Source organism: Magallana gigas, chromosome 8 (assembly GCF_963853765.1).
Source record: "Magallana gigas chromosome 8, xbMagGiga1.1, whole genome shotgun sequence".
NCBI lineage: Eukaryota > Metazoa > Mollusca > Bivalvia > Ostreida > Ostreidae > Magallana > Magallana gigas.
Genome location: NC_088860.1, coordinates 35,695,529 through 35,716,789, shown reverse-complemented (window position 1 = coordinate 35,716,789; position 21,261 = coordinate 35,695,529). Strand labels below are relative to the sequence as shown.

The 21,261-nt window shown below is 35.5% G+C and overlaps 1 protein-coding gene across 1 annotated transcript; it reads right to left on the bottom strand.

Moving 5' to 3' along the window:
- Positions 1–10,172: 10,172 nt before the first annotated feature.
- Positions 10,173–20,990, bottom strand: LOC105348440 (puromycin-sensitive aminopeptidase). The gene is made up of 19 exons (XM_020062422.3): positions 20,714–20,990; positions 19,572–19,647; positions 19,093–19,178; positions 18,271–18,396; positions 17,885–17,992; positions 17,237–17,534; positions 16,803–16,951; positions 16,324–16,488; positions 15,845–15,949; positions 15,385–15,540; positions 15,189–15,270; positions 14,582–14,718; positions 13,260–13,394; positions 12,720–12,939; positions 12,174–12,316; positions 11,652–11,708; positions 11,124–11,384; positions 10,704–10,751; positions 10,173–10,425 (listed from the first exon to the last, which is right to left on the bottom strand). Exons 1-19 carry the CDS (start codon positions 20,834–20,836, stop codon positions 10,294–10,296), a joined length of 2,607 nt encoding a protein of 868 aa, XP_019917981.3. The 5' UTR covers positions 20,837–20,990; the 3' UTR covers positions 10,173–10,293.
- Between the last annotated feature and the right edge of the window lie 271 nt (positions 20,991–21,261).

Here is a 21,261-nt window from a genome sequence, read left to right as displayed (position 1 = left end):
TAGTAGGATCTCATTAAAAACAAAAGATTTGCATATTTATTTATAGAAAAAATATCAAAAATCTTATCTTTCCCATTGTCGCTTATGGTCGCATTTACATCTGCCCCTTGTGTGCAATTAAGTTATAACACCATTAAATGTGCATGTCAACATGCACGATAATATGTTTGCATTCAAGATAATTATGTGAACTATACATTTTCAAACTAGTATGTTGACATGCAAGAAAAGATATATTACACGGTAACACCTCCAATGATATACGAATGAATTTTTAACGATCTCTATATATATATATAATTGACCGATTTGACATCCCTAATATATATATATATATATATATATATATATATTAGGGATGTCAAGTCGGTCAATTTTTAGTACTCGGTTACTCGGACGTTTTGCCGATCGAGTACCCGGGTACTCGGTAAAAGTGTAAATATTAATAAATATTAACAAGTACATTGACGGTATGTTGTAGTTTGATGCAACGATGGACATCAGTTTTTTAAAGCCTTTGCTTTCGACCATTTGTAACGGCATGTAATCAAACACAACCATATCAACAATCGCACGTGTAATATCATCTGTCTCTTTTCCCGAGAATTTACGGCTTCTTGGAGAATTGACAAAATTTGTCTATCCCCCCGTATCAGGATAGGTTTACTTCGCACAGCTGACATTTTACGTTTTTTGAATCTTCAGTTCTTTCAAAATATTTCCAGACTTTTGAAGTCGGTGGCGGCATTTTAGGTCTGTTCAATTCCTCTACTGTGTGCTATCTAATTTATATAATAGACTATATAAACGATGTTCAGTAAAAACAAATCATTAAAGTAAGCCAAAAAAATAAGGGTAGAAGACAGCCAAAGGTGAGAAAAGCTAGGTAACAGGGGTGTGTTCTCCGAACGCCTACTCCTCAATTAAAAATAATAATAGGTCAAGGCAATTATGGGGCCCTCTAAGGGGACACAGGTAGACTTTACCTGTATATACTTTGTGACACAGGTAGACTTTACCTGTATACACTTTGGTTCACAGGTAGACGACATTGTCTTATTTTTAATTTAAAAAAAAACAAAAAGATGCAATAAATAGTGCTAATGGGTGCATGTACCTGACATTATATTAAAAATACCATATTTTTTTTATAACCTTAATGTTTCCGTGAAATAAGATAATCATTAAATATTATTAAAAATAAAAATTAAATATCTTTCTTCATTTTTAAATTTACATCTTAAAAAAATAAAAATAAAACATTATAATATGTAAAGGTATAAATAAAAATCAGAGATTTTAAATGATGATTATCTAAATTATGACTGAGATAAAATTATTATAAAAAATCACTTTCTTCAACAAATTTGTCCAAGCTGTGAATAAATGAACGACATAAGCTTAAATATCTTTTAATTACAAAGTCATAAAACCAAGTAATTGAACATCATTATGGTAGAAAAAAATTCCCTTTGATATTTTTTAATTATTAGTTTTGAAATCAATTGCTGTAAAGATGTTAAACTGAACTCATCCAAGCTGTAAATAAATGATGTTAAACTGAACTCATCCAAGCTGTAAATAAATGATGTTAAACTGAACTCATCCAAGCTGTAAATAAATTATGTTGAACCGAACTCATCCAAGCTGTAAATAAATGAACACAATCTGCAGAATTGTATAAATAGAAGAAAAGAATCCGACATCATCAATTTTTTACTCACAATGGCAAATGCACAAATCAACGTTAAGTTCATCACCAACAAAAGAGGGAGACGTAATCTCGCATTCAATGGCTACATTTACCGGGTTACGAAAAACGGACAACAAGATCTTCTGGAGGTGCACTACATCTAGATGTTCCGCCAGTATCTCAACAGAGAACGACATCCCCACAGGTTTTGGACGACAGCAACACGCCCATGCAGCGGACCACACTGAAGTTGTCGCCAAACAAATTATGACAGCCATCTCCAGAAGATGTACAGATGAAGTTAGGCCCATCCCCTCCATTTTCAGCGAAGAACTCAAGAAACTCCGAGACAACGAATGGGACGACACCAGCAGAGAGCTCATCGAGAGGCTGCCGACTTTCAACACCGCCAGGTAATCACTCTACAGAGCCCACAGGAAACAGACACCACCACTTCCAAAGACTACAGCAGACATTAGACTGGAGGGGAAATGGACAGACAGAGACGGGACAACAATTCCTTCTACTAGATGACATCTTCCAGAACAACAAGATACTTGCGTTGCGACAACAGACAACCTTCAAGACCTTGCTGCCTCCGAGACCTTCTTCTGCGATGAAACCTCCTACACCTGCCCCAGCCTGTTCTACCAGATCTTCACCATCCACATCATGACTGACGACCAGATGACGCCCGTTGTGTGTGCCCTTCTTCCAGGAAAGAACCAAACCACCTACACAAAACTCTTCACTCTGCTTTCCGACAAGATGAACGACCTCGGCCTGCAGTTCTCTCCCACCAATGCCCTTCCGACTTCGAAACTGCAGTACATAACTCCATCAAAGACGTTTTCCCCGGAATCACCACCAAAGGATGTTTCTTCCATTTCACACAGACTGTTTGGCGCAAGGCACAGATCACAGGTTTACAAATCCCCTACAGAGAAGATGTCAACGTGAAGAAACTGATAAGAAGAGCAGCCCGTCCTACCCCTAGTTCCTATAGACAGCATCAAAGACGTGTAGTTCAAAGCCCTGGAAGACCGCGCGATGAAGCCGACCTGACGGAATTGACAGAGACCTTTACAGACTATGTGACAGAACAGTGGGTGAATGGTGCGAGAGTTATTTAGAATCACTTCGGAACCAATGGACAAGGGACCAATAACAACTTAGAAGCATGGCATGCACGGGAAGCTGAAGAGGATGGCCCTACACGCGCACCCACACATCTACACTGTCATCAAGATCTTCAAGGACATCCAGAACGGCTAAGAAATTCTACAGATGCAGAAACAATCAGGAGGAACCATTCGTCAACCGACAAAGCAGTACACGAACATCACGAGGAGACTGCAGACCCTGAAGGAGCGATACCAAGACGGGATCATCGACCTTATGACCAACGCAGATTCAGCATCGGAACTTCTTCATTTAGGACATTGACACAGATATCCTATATATATATAGTAACTTCCACAAGGTCTTTTTTTAGGTCTGTTATCTTGGTGGTGCCTCCATATTTTGACATATAAGCACCCACCTATTAACATATTCTTAAACCTACAGCAACAGAAGAAAAAAATCAAAGTCCTGAGAGTATTGATAGGTGGAGGCATTATTAAAATTACCTAACAAAATTATGGTAGTATGCGACACCTGTCGATATTAATGTGAATAAAATTCATTATAATCAAAATATTCTCTTACCGATTTTATATTTAACAAAATATTTGCTCAAAGAATTAATTTTGAATAATTTTTGATAGGTAAAATTAAGTTATAAAAGGCTAAGAGGGTTTCGAACCTCCGACGTACAGATTCGTATAGCTAACCATCTAACCTAGTGCTCTACACTGTTAAACGTTAGGTTAAAATTTCGGGAGAGAAAACATTTATAATCAAAGATACGCCAAACATGAAAATGTCCCATACCACCTTAATTGCCTAAAAAAAAAAGGCACTATTCTTTCCGAAATGTAAGTTGTTTTTAACCCCATGAGATGCAAACGTAAATGTAGGGTTTTTTTGTTTGTTTGTTTTTTGTTTTTGTTTTTTTTTTTTGGTTTTTTTTTTATGGATAATTGCATGTTTACTAGATTTTATCAAATGTGGCAAATGGAGTTTGTGTGTAAAAAGTAGTGAAGAATATTTACAAAGGTGATTAAAAAAAGCATGCGTTTTTCCCAAATTTAATCGTATGCCTTTAACGTAACTGAAGATTTATTGAAGTAATTATGACTTTGAATAATCTTTAGGTACGTGTAAAATATGAATCCAATAAACCATCTATGTTTTATGAATTTCAAGCACAATGATCAAAGAAAAAAACATTTTTTTAGAGATATTTTGATAAATTAACATCCACCAGGTATGATTTCTTCTATTTTTTTTTAACGAAAAGTTGATTGCAATTCACGAGATAAGTATGTCAGCAAATATGCAAATATAATTTTGTCTTCAACAACAGCAGCGTTCTAAATTCAGAAGTGCAAAATTTCGCGGAAAACTAATGGAACCGGATTATCCAGGTAACATGTACATTTCGTACAAAGGTTTGGAAATTCTGTGCAGCGGTTTAAGAGGAATTAACGCTAATAAACTGTTCATAACTATACACTCAATAAATGACAAAAAGTCTGAGTGCATGAGAGCCGAAATTGCCGGGGGAAAAAATGGAACCGTACTTTCTTGCAATACACACAGAAAAGACTTTCTATACAAAGCAGCTTAACGGGTTGCTCACATTTTACAACATATAAAATTTATCCAATACTATTCGGTAACATTTGAAATTTACATCGAAGCCATCAAACTGTTAATTACATGTAGAATCTGAGGAACGGATGCGGTAATTATACCCGGGCGAGTACAGTAGTTTTATTCTTCAGAGGACGCGGAATACTTCATTATGCAACCCATTATCTCACCAGAAGTCGTGCTTCGCAAGCTTCCAAGATTTAATGCAACCTCATTGATATTCAAGACATCAGAAATAATATTTTTACGTCTTGCGTAACACATGAAGATAATCTTCGTTCATCAATTCTACAGAACGTACATTTACTTTGAAGTATTTGATAATAGTTTCCTATTACGTTCTCTTTGGAAATATCAAATTGACATAATTTTATGTATTTTGAGCTTACACAAAATCGCCGCTGGGGTCTCTATGAAACAAGACCACCACACCCACTTGTTGTTTTAATTAGCCACTATCTAAAATGTATTAGATTATTGCGCGAATCAATTAAATTCATCTTAATTTCTGATCTTCCCTTTTTCAAATAAAAGTATACAATTGCCGTTATTCTTATTAAAAGATTCATTACCAGCGCATCTATTAATTATTTATACACATATATATATATACATGTAATGTTTTAACAGCATGCTTCAGACCCTGTGCATACAAAAGGAGGAGTTATCGTCGTTCCTCTGGAAAAGTGGAGTGTTGTCGTTTGACAAGTAGCATGCCCTTAGTTTAAATAACATCCGTTGGAAGTACCCTAAAAAGGGGGGGGGGATTTGACCTGTGACGTAGAAGGTTATAAAAGCAATTGAAATTGGCGCCTCCGCCTAATCACGGACTGCACGAAATAATCATGATGATGTCAGACTCAAATTCCCATAGGAGACAATTCGGCTGTTTCTTTTTAGCTGACATATTGGTGTACATTAACATTAATTTTAATTTATTGAAACAAAGATGTACATACATGTATAAACAATAAAATGCTTTCTTATATGATTCATGCGGGTTATGAAGGTAGCTATCATTGCAGAAAAAAATTACATAACCCGCATAATGTATTTTTTCTGCAATGTCGCGACCTTCATACCTCGTCAAAGAAAGTATTGTATTGTTTAAATAATAACATTATTTCAGGCTTGGGGCGAATTATAATTTCATGGTGAAGTAATTCATTACATTATCACAGACTAAGAAACCGGGGAAAAATATAATACATTATGTTTTTCCCCCTTTGTCTTAGTCTGTGATAATCAAGGTAACATAAATTATACGAAATGAACGAAAAAATAACGTCAAAATGTCAATAATTTATGTGGTGAAAATTATATAAATGTAAGTAAACAAAAAACCATGATACAGTCGGGGTGTTCAAATCTATCATAAAGCCCTTTAGTCACCCCGACCAGGCTTAGCGGTAATGCTAAATGTAATGATAAAGCATTGCAATGCATATCGGCAACATGTTAATTTTGAAAGTAATGACTGTAATGTAATTCGCCCCAACTGGATTTGATCTCCCGACCGTATTTGCATAACTCAACATATATATTTAAACATAGGTAATCATAGATTACTAAGCTCACCGAGACGGAGCATCACCCTTATGAGACATCACCTTCATAAGACCACCTTTATCATTTTATATGAAAATCATACTTTATGATCTTGGATATTCATGGATTCTGTTTTGACAAAATATCGTATATCATCTGATAAATTTTTTTATGATAATCATATGTTCATATGTTAATCAATACAATGATATAAAATTAAATATTGCATCATGTCATATTTCTAATATAATATATATCATATAATAAATAAAATACCGTAATAAACAATAATAAGATTTGATATTGTAACGTATGATATGACATTGTATTGTGTTATACCTTATTGTATTTGATCACATAATACAATATCATAAAATATAATACAATATAGTATCATATTACAATATCATATTACATTATACATCATAACACTAAAACATGATATTATATTGTATAATATAAAATGATATTGTATTGAATGACACTGAAACATATTTGATACATTATATGATATTATATCATATAATACAATATAATTTGATTCCAACATTGTATGTTATCAAATGATACAATATTATGTGATATGGTAAAATATTATAAAATACATTATTATATTATACATATTGCATCATATGACACAATAAAATATATTACAATATCATATAAATACAATTTCATGTGATATGATAATATATCATATCAACCAATATCATATCATACAATATCGTATGATACAATATTATATAATATTACAATATCATATAATACAATTTCATGTGATATAATACTATATTACTGAAACCAATATCATATTATACAATATTGTATGATACAATATTATAGAATATACAATATTGTATCATAGGATACAATATAATATTTTGCAATATCTTATATAATTGTATCATGTGATAAAATAATAAATTAAAAATACAATATAATATTATACAATATTGTATCATAATATACAATACTATACATAACAATATCATGATACATAATCATATCATAAAATATCAAAAAAATTGATACAATATCATATCGTATCGTATAACTTTTTATAATATAACATATGATATCATATTGTATCATATCAAACAATACTGTTTCATATCATACAATACTTTATTATAGGAATCATGTTATATCATTTATCAACAAACACATCTTTCTATCGAGCTGGTTTGAGTGAGGTAGGAGATTTCTTTAGCATCCTTGATAATGGAGATCAGGCTCTGCTTCTGAAGCAACCTCTGCATTTAATTTATAATAAAGTTAAATCAACTATGCAAGCTATCATCTATAAAACATGTGACCTGTTCCAAAAAACTAAACCTCATCCAGCATCCGAAACCTATGGCTCAGATTCAGCATTCAAGCCCATCAGGTGCATTTGTATCATAAGACGCATCATCCATGCAATTTTGGTGAAGTTTGGACCAGTAATAACTAAGATATCATCATCAGAGGGCACTAGCAATTAAAACCTTAACTTCCTCCAGCATCCGCAACCTATGGCTCAGATTCAGCATCCATGCCTGTCAGGTGCATCTGTATCATAAGACACACCATCCTTTCAAGTTTGGTGAAGTTAGGACCAGTAATAACTAAGATTTATTTTTTAGCATCCTTGATAATGGAGATCAAGCTCTGCATCTGAAGCTACCTCTGCGATTCATTCATATTACAGTTAAATCAACTATGTTTGAAATAGTACTATCATCTATTAAACATGTGACCTGTTCCTAAAAACTTAACTTTATCCAGCCTCCGAAACCAGACTATGCATTCAAGCCTGTCAGGTGCATCAGTATCATAAGACACACCATCCATGGAAGTCTGGTGAAGTAAGGACAAGTAATAACTAAGATATCATCATCAGAGGGCACCTGTTTCAAAAACTTTATCTAACCAGCTCTTAAAACCTTAACCTCCTCCAGCATCCGAAACCTATTGCTCAGATTCAGCATTCAAGCTTGTCAGGTGCATCAGTATCATAAGACGCACCATCCATACAAGTTTGGTGAAGTTAGGACCAGTAGTAACTAAGATATAATCATCAGAGGGCACCTGTTTCAAAAACTTTACCAGCTCTAAAAACCTTAACCTCTTCCAGCATCCGAAACCTATTGCTCAGATTCAGCATTCAAGCTTGTCAGGTGCATCAGTATCATAAGACGCACCATCCATACAAGTTTGGTGAAGTTAGGACCAGTAGTAACTAAGATTAATCATCAGAGGGCACCTGCAACAAAAACTTTAACCAGCTCTAAAAACCTTAACCTCTTCCAGCATCTGAAACCTATGGCTCAGATTCAGCATTCAAGCTTGTCAGGTGCATCAGTATCATAAGACGCATCATCCATACAAGTTTGGTGAAGTTAGGACCAGTAGTAACTTAGATATTGCTATCAATGGGCACCCGCAACAAAAACTTTTACCTGCTCCAAAAACCTTAACCTCCTCCAGCATCCGAAACCTATAGCTCAGATTCAGCACTCAAGCCTGTCTGGTGCATCAGTATCATAAGGCACACCATCCATGCAAGTTTGGTGAAGTACAGACCAGCAGTAACTAAGATACTGCTATCAAAGGCCACCTGCAACAAAAACTTTAACCTGGTCCAACAACCTTAACCTCCTCCAGCATCTGAAATTTAGGACCCAGATTCAGCATCCAAGTCTTTCAAGTCCATAAGTAGGTCCAGATGCATCATCCATGCAAGTTTGGTGAAGATAGGACAAGTAATAGCTTAGATACAGGACCTGCAACAAAAACTTTAACCAGGTCCGGACGCCGACGCCGACGCCACCGCCGACGCCGACGCCGAGGGTATAGCATAAGCTCTCCTTGACTTCGTCTCGGTGAGCTAAAAATTATAGTTTTTGTTTCTATATTTAAAGTAATGCGTTTGGCCCATTAATTCAAAGCAGATCTCACCGGACCTATCCAGATAACATTGCTGTCATGATAGTATGATGGCAAATAGGTTTCAGGTATTTTATTGTTAGTTTGGGAAGTACCCTTTTCTAAAAATAGATACACCTGGCGAAATGGAATGAACCTGTACCTGTGACAACTACATGTATATATACATGTAATTTGTCGACAACAGGAAACGAGCTTCGAGGAATAGTTACATACATGTATATCTCTGAATAGCCCACTGATACTCTGAGTTGTAAATACTCATTTAAGAGATGTATTTAGTTTAGACGTGCCGATACGCATATGGTAATAATATCAAGATGAAATCAAAAGTTAAATTTATAAAAACAAACAAAAAACAAAAAGTTAAATTTATATGTAAAAAAAATTAAAAAAAAATAATCCAACAGCTTGGATGAATCTAATGTTCTATATTCAGATCCAAAGAGCCCTACAGTCAATCCATTCCACACCAGGCAGGTATCCTTCAAGTTAGTTGCAGATGTTATAAAAAATATTTTATACACAAAGTCGGATACAAAATAGTTTTTGATGATAAAGCCACAGAAAATGTTAAAAATATTGTGTACGTTCTAACTTGGATCAATTGGAATCTATAAAAGATATGTACAGCAATATTTATTTGCAACATTTTTCAGCTTCATAGATTCTAGAACATGATCAAGAAAGAAATCTGTCCAATAAACCAATCAAATTATTTTTAAAAAATCCACTTTATTCATTCACTTTTATTAATACATGTTTGATTTACAAATTTTAATTTCATATAAAACAAAGTGGCCCATCACGCCTAAATACACTAAAATCTCAAAATCAAATTTCAAATATCTTTCTCAATCAGTTTAAGGTGGTATGGGACACCTCCATGTTGTGATGTACTATTTATCGAAATAAACGATAAAATCAAGCGTAATTTTTATTTTTTTTCCGCAAAATTGTTACCTACACGTAACAACGGTGGGTTAGATGGTTCACTACGAATCTGTAAGCCATGAGTGATTCCCGTTGAGGATTTTAAAATTTTTACCTTTCCAAAAAATTTTTAAAAGGTATTTTTGGGGTAATTGATGTAAAATTTTAAAATTTTAAACCAGTGAAAGTATCTCTATGATAATGTACTATATTCCACATTAATATTGACAAACGTCCTATCCCACCTTAAATATTTTCTTAATTTTGTATTGAAGTAGATTTAAAATCACAACAAACTACAGGACTGCACAACATTTATAAATGTTCCTTTAATATTGTAAAGAAAAGAAAAGACAAGATGAAATTTCACATGACAATTTGTTCATAAATAACTCCTGGTCCTTTGGTCGCTGCCCTGTACAATTTCAGTTTCACTGACTGCGCAGGAATTTCAGCACACTCGTGGACTCGCGCTCCATCCACTTGGCGTTCAGTCGAATGTTTTCGACGGACTGCTGGATCTTTCTCTCAGCTGCTGGAGCAGAATGGGTCTCAAAGAATTTCTGCAAAGACATTAAAGCAATTTAGATTATATAGATAAAATATAAAATGTACACTTGACAATACATGCATTAGTTTATCTGAAAATCTAACTGAACATTTTAATGAGTCCAATGCCTAATAAAACATTGGTGTAAATGGGGATCGGAGAGACATCAGTTTAATTACCATAATCTTATCATCAAATGTAAAATCTATTAAGTTAATACATGTTTCTTGTCAATTCTCAACATGTTTTTTGGTAAAAAAAAACAAAAAAACCCAAAACTGTGAAGCTTACCTCTACTTCCTTAGCACGAGCCTCTGTTACAAAGTTGTCTGTGGAAACCTGGCAAGATGAAACACAAAATTCATTCAATTATTGATAAAAAAAGAAAAAACTAATATGTGTCAGAAATATGATTGCATTGGAATTTGATGATATTGTTTTAGAAATTTATGTCCCCATTAGTAAATATCATAAGGTGATATAAAAAATTAGGTTTTTTTTGTTTTGAAAATACAATCTGTTTCAGCAATTTAAAAAAAACCAGATAATGATTTAAAAAATAAAAAATAGTAACAAACATCAGAAAATGAATGTCACAAATAAACAAAATTCCAATTTAACAAGACAAAGAAATAGAATATAATAAAATTAATTAAAAGCATTATGCAGCTGAGAGAGAATAGAGTACATTATATTACAAAGAAATGTTACCTCCACGAGTCGAGACAGCAGGAATCCTCCTTTGTATCTTTCGTGTAGCTCTGTCCACTTGTCCTGGACAAACTGCCAGCAGAGTTCTCTGCCTTGAACAGTTCCGGTAACTCCGCCAATCACAAACACTGTGTCCTGGGATCTAACTTTATCAGACATAGCAAAGTCAAGCACTTTCTTCTTCAGTTCGTCACTTTTAATGGATCCGATACAGCGGCTAATGCGAACTTTTTCTTCCTGCATGTCTGCCTCGTCGTACAACTAAGTAAAGAAAAATTCAGACATTTGTAAGGAACAACCCCACCTTTTGCACCTCCTCTCCTGTGCAATGATTATATTTTTTTTGGTGAATTTGAATTAGTTAATGTGTAAAGTGTATCCTTAGTATGATTTAATCAATAATTAGTTAAGAAAATCACCTCCAAATAAGAGTGATATTTTTAATTTGAAAATGATTAGTGCAAAATATTTAAATTGTACAATCTCAGAGAGAGAGAGAGAGAGAGAGAGACTTTATTTCTTACTTACCTTCATCATTTGATTGAATGTGGTTTCATCCCCATTGACCATCACCGTCAAATACACCTGTAAATGAGATGTGGACAGGTGAGAATTTGTTTACAAATTTCATTCTAACAAGGACAAACAATTAACATGGAGATGGTATGGAGCCATACCAATCTGATATCAATATTATTTTTTATGACACAATCTTTTTGTGTTGAATTTTATAGACATTTTAACTTTGAATACTGTAGATTCCTTATTTTTTGCGAGTACATAATTCCACGATTCAACAGTTTTGCATTAAATCGCTATAAAACAATATCGAGAACCCCAAATTTTTATCATAGTTTCAACTAGTTTTCATCTGTCCAAAAAACAAAAGCAAGATTTTAAAATCTGCGAGATGTGCTTCTTGCAATTTTACACGCATATTAATTCCTCGCATTTAATTAGGATTCTACAATATATAAGTTCTGGTTTAAAAAACATTTAGAAACAATAAGATGATTTTACTGTATCTATGTTAATCTATCCAGTACTTACTGGTCCCTTCAGATCAGCAGGGAGGGGGACCTTTCCTGACACGTGATTTTCGAACCTTTTGCGGGCCTCTGTTACTGTCTCCTCATCTCCGTACTTGCCTAGCCGTGTCAGAGCCAACTCTCGAAGCATGGCCGCTAACGGACCTGGAACATAAGTTTATACATGTACATTCAGGCAAATATCTAGTTTATTGTCATTATTCCTAGTATGACAATGAAGTATTCTTAGTATTGCATCATACATATTAGTACATGTAAATATCTTGTTTAGTAATATGACCAGTATGCTTATAGTGTACCAGGTATAATACATGTACATGCAGTATTGCTACAGAGAGATAGAGTGCACTTCCAATATCAAAATTAAAAACACCCTACAGGAATCACAACTTACAGATTACTTCCAAATGCATCATCTGATGATGCAGGAAGAATATCAATAGACGCATACAAGCAAGTAAAAACAAACAAATAATATAAAACTGATAAGATGGATGGATAAACAAAACAGCTATTTACAGATCTTACAGATAGATTGCAGACAAACCTTCACTTTCCTTGGCGTCCCAGCCTAGGGACTGGGCCACCGGTTTGTACAGTTTCTTGCTGAAGGTCTTGAAGTCCTCGAATCCGTCCGTGTTCTGTAACAGGATGCTGATCTGTCCTAGGTTCCCCGTGAGATCGCTCCACACCGTGTAGTCATCCTCATTGACGAAGGCTCCCACCACCTTCAGAACATCCACAGTGGAGATCATCCCTGCCCTAGCCTGAAATATAGTGGAAGGCATTGTTATGCTTGTACAGTTTAAATCAATCTTTGGTGAAATGCACTATAGTCTGTCCCAAGATATTTCTGCAACACATTTGGATGATTTTTGATAAAAATACATATACCTGAGAAAGAAGTACACCATTCATGCATTATTATTTTCAACTCAGAAAAATTCTCTGGAACAAAAACTGATTTCGTATGGAGATTTATAATGGGGAATCCCCACAGTATGATACTTTGAATTTACAAGTTTATAGTTTCAAAGGCCATCTTTTTTACTGGGGTCTACAAAACGTATATCATAAGATAACTTACAAGTGCAAAGAGGTCATTCTGCAGACCAAGCCTGTCTCTGGGAGGCAGAGTTTTATTCTTGATGGCAGGAATGAATCTGTCAAGGGTCTCTGAGCTGTACTGGACCCGGTACACACCCACAGACTCACAGTTTACCTGTAATAGATGAAGGCGGTCAATTACCACTGGATAGATAATTGATAGGATGTTATAAAGTACAACAAGAATTTTTACCTTCTCTCTCTTCTTGAATGTTTATGAAGTGAAATATCAAAATCAAAATCAAAGCAATTCCATGTGAATACATGTATTTGAATAACAAATTCTTTTAAAATAATTTATTCATTACTATCCATGCTAACTTAAAGTAAATAATTTTCAAAAAAAACATTTGTCAGATTCAACTAATAATTGATTTTTATTGGGTAAGGAGAAATACTATTGTCAAACAAACTTGGGGTGCTACAATAGTCTATTTGACATACCTTACCCACTGGTCTGGGGTGACATTGGAAACTGTCACCTACCTTGACCCACTGGTCTGGGGTGACGTTAGGAACTGTCACCTACCTTAACACACTGGTCTGGAGTGACATTGGGAACTGTCACCTACCTTAACCCACTGGTCTGAAGTGACATTGGGAACTGTCAACTACCTTAACCCACTGGTCTGGGCTGACATTGGGAACTGTCACCTACCTTAACCCACTGGTCTGGGCTGACATTGGGAACTGTCACCTACCTTAACCCACTGGTCTGGAGTGACATTAGGAACTGTCACCTACCTTAACCCACTGGTCTGGGCTGACATTGGGAACTGTCACCTACCTTAACCCACTGGTCTGAATTGACATTGGGAACTGTCACCTACCTTAACCCACTGGTCTGGGTGACATTAGGAACTGTCACCTACCTAAACCCACTGGTCTGGAGTGACATTGGGAACTGGGACCTACCTTAACCCACTGGTCTAGGGTTGCATTGGGAACTGGGACCTACCTTGACCCACTGGTCCGGAGTGATAATGAGAAATGTGACTTACCTTAACCCACTGGTCTGGGCTGACATTGGGAACTGTCACCTACCTTAACCCACTGGTCTGGGCTGACATTGGGAACTGTCACCTACCTTAACCCACTGGTCTGGGCTGACATTGGGAACTGGGACCTACCTTAACCCACTGGTCTAGGGTTGCATTGGGAACTGGGACCTACCTTGACCCACTGGTCCGGAGTGATAATGAGAAATGTGACCTACCTTAACCCACTGGTCTGGGCTGACATTGGGAACTGTCACCTACCTTAACCCACTGGTCTGGGCTGACATTGGGAACTGTCACCTACCTTAACCCACTGGTCTGGGCTGACATTAGAAACTGTGACATCCATTGAGGTTTTGTCCAGCAGAGTAACTACAGCAGCTTTCTTTGGATCGCTGGCTGTGCTGATTGATACTGGCACCATCCAGGAGAAAGAGCCCTCTAAAATACAGTCATAACAGAATGTAACCTTACACAAATTACCAAGTGAAACTATCATCTGATACTGTGGAATCATTTAAATTCGTGGGGGCCAATTTTCGTGGATTATGACTTTTTTGCTGATTCGTGGGGATATAATTTCGTGGATGCGTCGGTTACTGTTTCAGCAACAAAGATAACTCTTTCTAAAATTGTTTTCATTGAGGATTTAAATTCGTGGGGGTGGGCTATCCATGAATACCACGAAAATTGAGCCATCGCGAATTCTAATGATTCAACAGTATATCTAATAAATTATGTGTAGACTACAGTAACTATTTGATAACTTGGATTCACAATTCTTAACTTGCTATCATTCTTTCAGTTGTAATTTTATCTCATACATAATGGACAGCTCTATTACTTGGGAAAAACATTCTACTTTTGTCACAATGTCCAACACACACAACATACAGTCACTCCAGTGTTACCTTTCTCCTGTACTCCATCAGCACAAAACTTCTCTTGGGTCAAGGTCAAAACTCTGTTACTGCCATCTTGTTTCTCACTGACCTAATAATAGAATTATCTACATCAGAATATGTAAAAAAAAAATTGATTCAAAGTTCATTGCACCTCTCACTTAATGACTTATGAAATTGAAAATCTACAATGTAAGCTCCTTGCCTTCACTACGGGGTACCCCATCTGTTTGGTCCAGGTTGTCATCACATCAAGGACCGGTTTCCCGCTGGCTTTCCCAAGGGACTCCCACAGATCTTCAGTGACTGCGTTCTTGTATTTGAATTTTGTCAGGTACTGGTTCATTCCTTTCTTGAAGCTCTGAAAAACAATAAAAAGCTTTGTATACCAAAAGGTTATTTAAGAATTATATCATGTATTAAAACATATTGCCCCACCCTTTTCTTTGGGAATTCATTGTATGTATTAACCACATTTCCGACGTAGTCTTACTAATTACCTACCTCCTGTATTTGTTTGACAAACGCCTTCACAATGCATGTCAAATGTACCACTTAATATGTTCTCTTCAACACAGGTATGTAACATCCTTGTAAATAATTACCCACCTTATCAGACAAGCACTTCTTTATCATACAACAGGATTCGTCCCATTATTACATACCTCATCTCCAACATAGTCGTGCAGCATTCTGATGACCGAGGCTCCTTTACTGTAGGAAATGGCATCAAAAATTTCATCCACCTCATCAGGATGCCCCACTGGGATCTGAAGGGAGCATCAAATCAATTAAATTTGTAATTGGCTGACCTGCTATAAAGCCAGATTGATCATAATGCAAAGGTTAAAATAAAGTAGATGTTATCAACAATGAATCATTTTGAACAACATGTGTATTTCTGTCAATTAAATACATGTACAATTTGTACATCAATATTTCCTTAATCTTTTCTCATTTAAGTATGCAGGTAAATATTACAGCAACCAAACTTCTCCCTAAGCACCATATTACAGGTACATGTGTTACTGACTATCTACAGAAATGTGTCTGGTTGGTAACATCCATAGAAGGCAAGGCAAAGCTGGAAAAACTTACTAGATTTTGTATTTTAATGTCTACAATGCTTCCACTGGTTCCCTACCTCTATAGCATGACTATTGTGTAAAGCATCCATCTCCAGAGCTCTGCCTAGGTCCGAGTTCACGAACTGTGTCCAAATGTCAAACTCGGGGAAGCAGTAGTCCACACAGAGGTATTCAATCCAGGAGGCAAAGCCCTCATTAAGCCACAGGTGAGTCCACCATTCCTAGAAGCACAGGAATAAATTCAGTACAATTTACTGAATAATTTTTTGAACAAGAACATATTACAATCAACCATGTTTTGAGATAATAATCTGTCTTGTGAGGCAGAACTCTTCATGTAAATAACCCTAACCCACAGAAATGAATTTTTTGTAGAAATTTAGAAAAAGGACGAAATCAACAAAAGAATATACCTTCAGGGATATTTAAAAAACAAAGGGTAATACAATACAACTAAATGTCCATCATCAAGCAGAGAAACATTTGATTTCATATGCCTATTAGTGCCTATTACTGTCCAGTCACTCAAACTTACCATTGTGACAAGGTTCCCAAACCACTGGTGAGCCAGCTCATGCCCCACCACCAGCGCCACCCACTGCTTGGATTTGGAGGAGGAGTTCTTGGGATCAATCAGCAAGGCCGTCTCACGGTATGTCACCAGGCCCCAGTTCTCCATCGCACCTAATAAACATTCAATCTGATTGGTCAAAATTCTGGATGTATCACATGCAAGTTTCCATTTACTGGTACAATAAAAAGATATCTATTCAGTAAGTCTCACATGTTATTTAGAGAACTAGCATTTATTATAAAAACTTGTGTAACAAATTACCTTTCATGATTAACTCTTTGTATCTGATGCTATGGTAATTCTAACAATTTCATTCTCAGAATAAATTCAATAATTTTGTCAAACTTGAAAAAATATTGATTTCTGTTAAATGTGTGCAATAAATGACAGAAAACCTGCAGCAAAGTCAGCAATAGCGATGAGGTCAATTTTGGGGAGGGGGTAGGCGATCTGGAAATATTTGTTGTAGAATGGCAGCGTCTTGACCGCCACCTCCAGGGCGAACTGTCCCTGCTCCTTTTTGCCCACGGGGGTGTAGACCCTGACCAGCACCCCGTCCGAATCCTTGTCCTCTACATAATCGTACTCCCCAACAACAAAGGCCAGCAGGTAGGTGGACATGATGGGGGTCCGCTCGTAGGTGACCACCTTCCAGGTGCTGTCTTCTGGCAGATCGTTCTCCGATTTCACTGGCTATAATGTTGAATCAATCAATGTCATGCTATTAGGTCAACATTTCAATATCAAAACAAATACAGAAGCGCACTCTTTCTCGTAATCAAAGAAAATATATAAAGAAAAGTATAGCATATCATGCTTATTGAAAAAGTACAAGTAAATGTATTTACAGTGTATTAAAAAATTATAGCAAATTCAGTTTCTCTAGATTCTTCTACAGATAAAAAATAGCATTAAATGTTTTTCAAATGAATGTTGTCGGCAAGGCATTGTCTCCAGTTCATCAAACAGATCAAATATAGCAACAAATATATTTTTTAATGAATGTTGTCAACAAAGCCTTTACATAGGAAATGTGGACTCACCATGTTGGAGAGAGCTACTCTGTTTTTTGGAACCACCAGGGTAACATCAAATGTGGCCTTGACAGCAGGTTCATCCCAGCAAGGGAAAGCTCTACGGGCATCTGTGGCCTACAAAATGCAAAATCAAATTGCTCAGCCAAAAATAATTTTTAATTTCTCAGGCCAGATGTTTGGGTTGATATTGAAATTACAGGTACTGAATTTGAAACAAAAAGTTTTTGTCTAATTGATACATTTTCGCCATGTACATTCATGTATAAGTACAAGCCTCTTTGAATATTAAATTTAGCAAATTTTAAGAATTTCTCTAATATTTGTTGTTTCAAACCTCTTAAGATCTTTGAAACATTTATACAAAGGAAACATATAAATAAATGAATATGAACCTCAAACTGTGTGACAGCTCCATACTTCTCCTCTCCAGAAGGTGAGGAATACTTGCTTCTGTAGAAACCTTTCATCTTGTCGTTCAGCTCTCCTGTGAAGTCAATGCACAGCTGCCCACTTCCTGGCTACAATCACAGGGTTATGGCAACAATTTAACATAATGGTCCATATGCAATCATTAAACCAACCACAAAAGGCATAACACATGCAGAAGTATACTCTATGAAACTTGTTTGGCTGATAAAAATGATGCTTGTTTCAAGTGTAATATACACAGACTATGTAGTCTTTGCTCAAAAGTCAGACAAATCTCGTTGATTTCATACAGCCATGCCTGAGTGGGCAGCAATGAAATAGACAGGCTTATGTCACATTGCTGTTTGACACAACCTCCAAAAGTCCAAGCTCTTGTTAAAATGGTTCTAAATGTCTCTCATACACAAAAACTTTTAGAAAAGTTATTTCCAATCAAATATTGTGCATGCAGTCAGGGTTGTCTCTAAAAATTGAAGTAGAAGGGGAAAAAATGTAAGTAGAAGGGCCCGGGTTCTGGGGGTCTAGCTTATAGCTAGATTGTGGTTGAAATGCAATAATAGCCGGGTAATTACGTCAATATAGGCGGAGAAATTCCCCGCCCCTCAGGTTTTAGAGAGAACCCTGATCATGCTAGACATATATTACATTTCCAGTATTCATTGCTGATCCCAATTTCTTTACCAAACTATTTAATTTCCCTAAAATCCAGCAATACCATAATGTTATTTTCTCCATCATCATCTACAGATGTTTGATAAAATGGGGACTTGAACAGGAACAGTTACCTGAAGAGCACTGGGAAATGACAAAACCACTGAAGCATTTTCTGGTTCAAATTTCACCTCTGCTTTTAAATTCTGGTCTCCAGCATCTGTACAATAGAAAATCTTAAATAAGCATAGGTTTGCAATTATATCAGAATTTGTAATAATCTTGGAAGATTGAGCTTACCAAGTCTAAAATTTTTGAAATGATGACTCCATTGAAGATCATCTAGCTCTTCAAGAATTTTACCCAAAAATTTATACTTTTAATCAAAAGTCTGAGGAAATTCATAGTGATTTATGAGGCATCTGTCAAAAGTCATCATAACCTTGTCTCAAACATTCTAAATTTGAAGATCAAGACATTTCCTTTTTAAAATTCATTTTAACTTCTCATTATCTTTCTACACTAACATTTTATTTTTCAAAAAGGAGGAAATATCTCTTTACTTTGGGATTTTTGTTTGGCCTTATGTGTCATATTGTAAATTATACTGTACCTGCAGCTTTATAACAAGCGGATTGAATTTCTATTTCCTCACTGTTCAGGGTGATACTGGTCGTGCTTGAGAGAACCTGATAAAATACAAATAATTAGATGTAAAACACATCATAAAATACTTAGTAAAAACAGGGCACAAATCGCTGGGATTTATCACAAGTGCAACCCCCCCCCCCCCCCCCCCCCAAAAAAAAAAAAACCATTAACACATAAGGAAAAAATTAAATGAACATTACATATATTTGAGTTTTTCATTTTCATCAAGTTAGCAAGGATCTGCAAATTGCAGTAGCTTCTTATTAAATGTACTTTAATATTCTTATACATATAAGTAAACCAATGTACATTTTTGGTTTTTGATATAGGCTATATATTAAAAGCTGTTCCAGCTGCTACATTATATAGCAGGAGTAGCTGTAGTAAACACTACAGATTGATTTCACAGCGTAATATCATGTTTATGATATGGGAATAAATCTATATATATAAGGTTGTCTCTTCAAATTTCAATCTGTGCCAAAAGTTGTGTATAAAAATTGTTTATTTTATTCTTTAGTTTGTTAGATCTGCAGGTACCAAATGTTAAATAAAAGAGGTATTGGACTGCTTTCTATCAAATGCCTTTATAATATAATTAAATTTAAATACCACATTGACATTGACAACATATCTTTTTTTTTAGTTTTTAAAATCAACTTGGCATTTGCAAAGAGGAAGTTAATTCCGGCAAAAAATCCGAGGCCTTGATAGACAAAAAAAACCCCTGAGGATCACATAAACTACACATCACATTGATTTTTCTATTCGGTGGGGTTGTTGTAATTTTCTTGACATTGAAATGAATTTCAGTGTAACAAAAAACCTATCCAAGGGAAAACTCCGAAAATTGAGAAATGCGTTTAAAGTGCAATCATATTTGCAACCATAGATAAAATATCTATGCTGCATGGAAAATTAAGAATTTTGATAGGGATGGGAAAGGGGGGTGCTAATGAAGTAAGATTCTTTGCAGCTTTATTTGGAATCTAAATGCCGATATTGCTTTAAATGTTACTTTAAATCATTTTATACAAAATAAATCCAATAAATTAAAAAGCCGGTTCGGGTCCATCTGCGATAGAAACAATGCAATTTATCTACCTTGACATCAATTGTTTCCTGTCCTTTGAAGGTGAACTTATCAAGATCTGGCTGAAGCCGCAGAGTATAGTTCTCGGGCTTCACGTCCGTCGGCAATCTTTTAAATTCTTTCTTTTCTGGCATGGTGCAATATGTATGTCGTCTGATACAGCGATTTGTTCCGGAAGTGCCTAAAACAACTTCCGCTTTTGCTCGGAATGAAAACCAAGCGCGTGATTGAGTAGGTTTTAGATAGGCTGGTTCTGCTATTGAAATCGGAAGATTTGGCAAGCTAAACCTAAAAACAACTTTCAACAATGACATCAAGCATGAAATAATATGCAAACTTGGTAAAGAATTATTTTTACCAAAGCTTACACAATAAGATTTTCACGTGGGTTTAGACAGGATACAGCTTACGAATACTAAACTTCAAATTAAACATGTTAAAGTGGATAAATCCGTAAAAGAATAGTGCGTGAAAAAAGGCTTCAAATCTATTCCTAAAAATTTGTGAAGGCAGAATTTTCATTCTAAGGATTATGTACTGAAATTTCAAGTAGAAAGTA

Bases quoted from the DNA above. Each gene is read 5' to 3' on its own strand.
- LOC105348440 (XM_020062422.3), bottom strand. From the start codon at position 20,836: ATGCCAGAAAAGAAAGAATTTAAAAGATTGCCGACGGACGTGAAGCCC. The intron at 18,397-19,092 runs GTAACTGTTCCT...CTGTGATTGTAG, and splicing joins CATTTCCCAGTGCTCTTCAG to CCAGGAAGTGGGCAGCTGTG. The intron at 15,950-16,323 runs GTAGGGAACCAG...TGCTCCCTTCAG, and splicing joins ACAATAGTCATGCTATAGAG to ATCCCAGTGGGGCATCCTGA.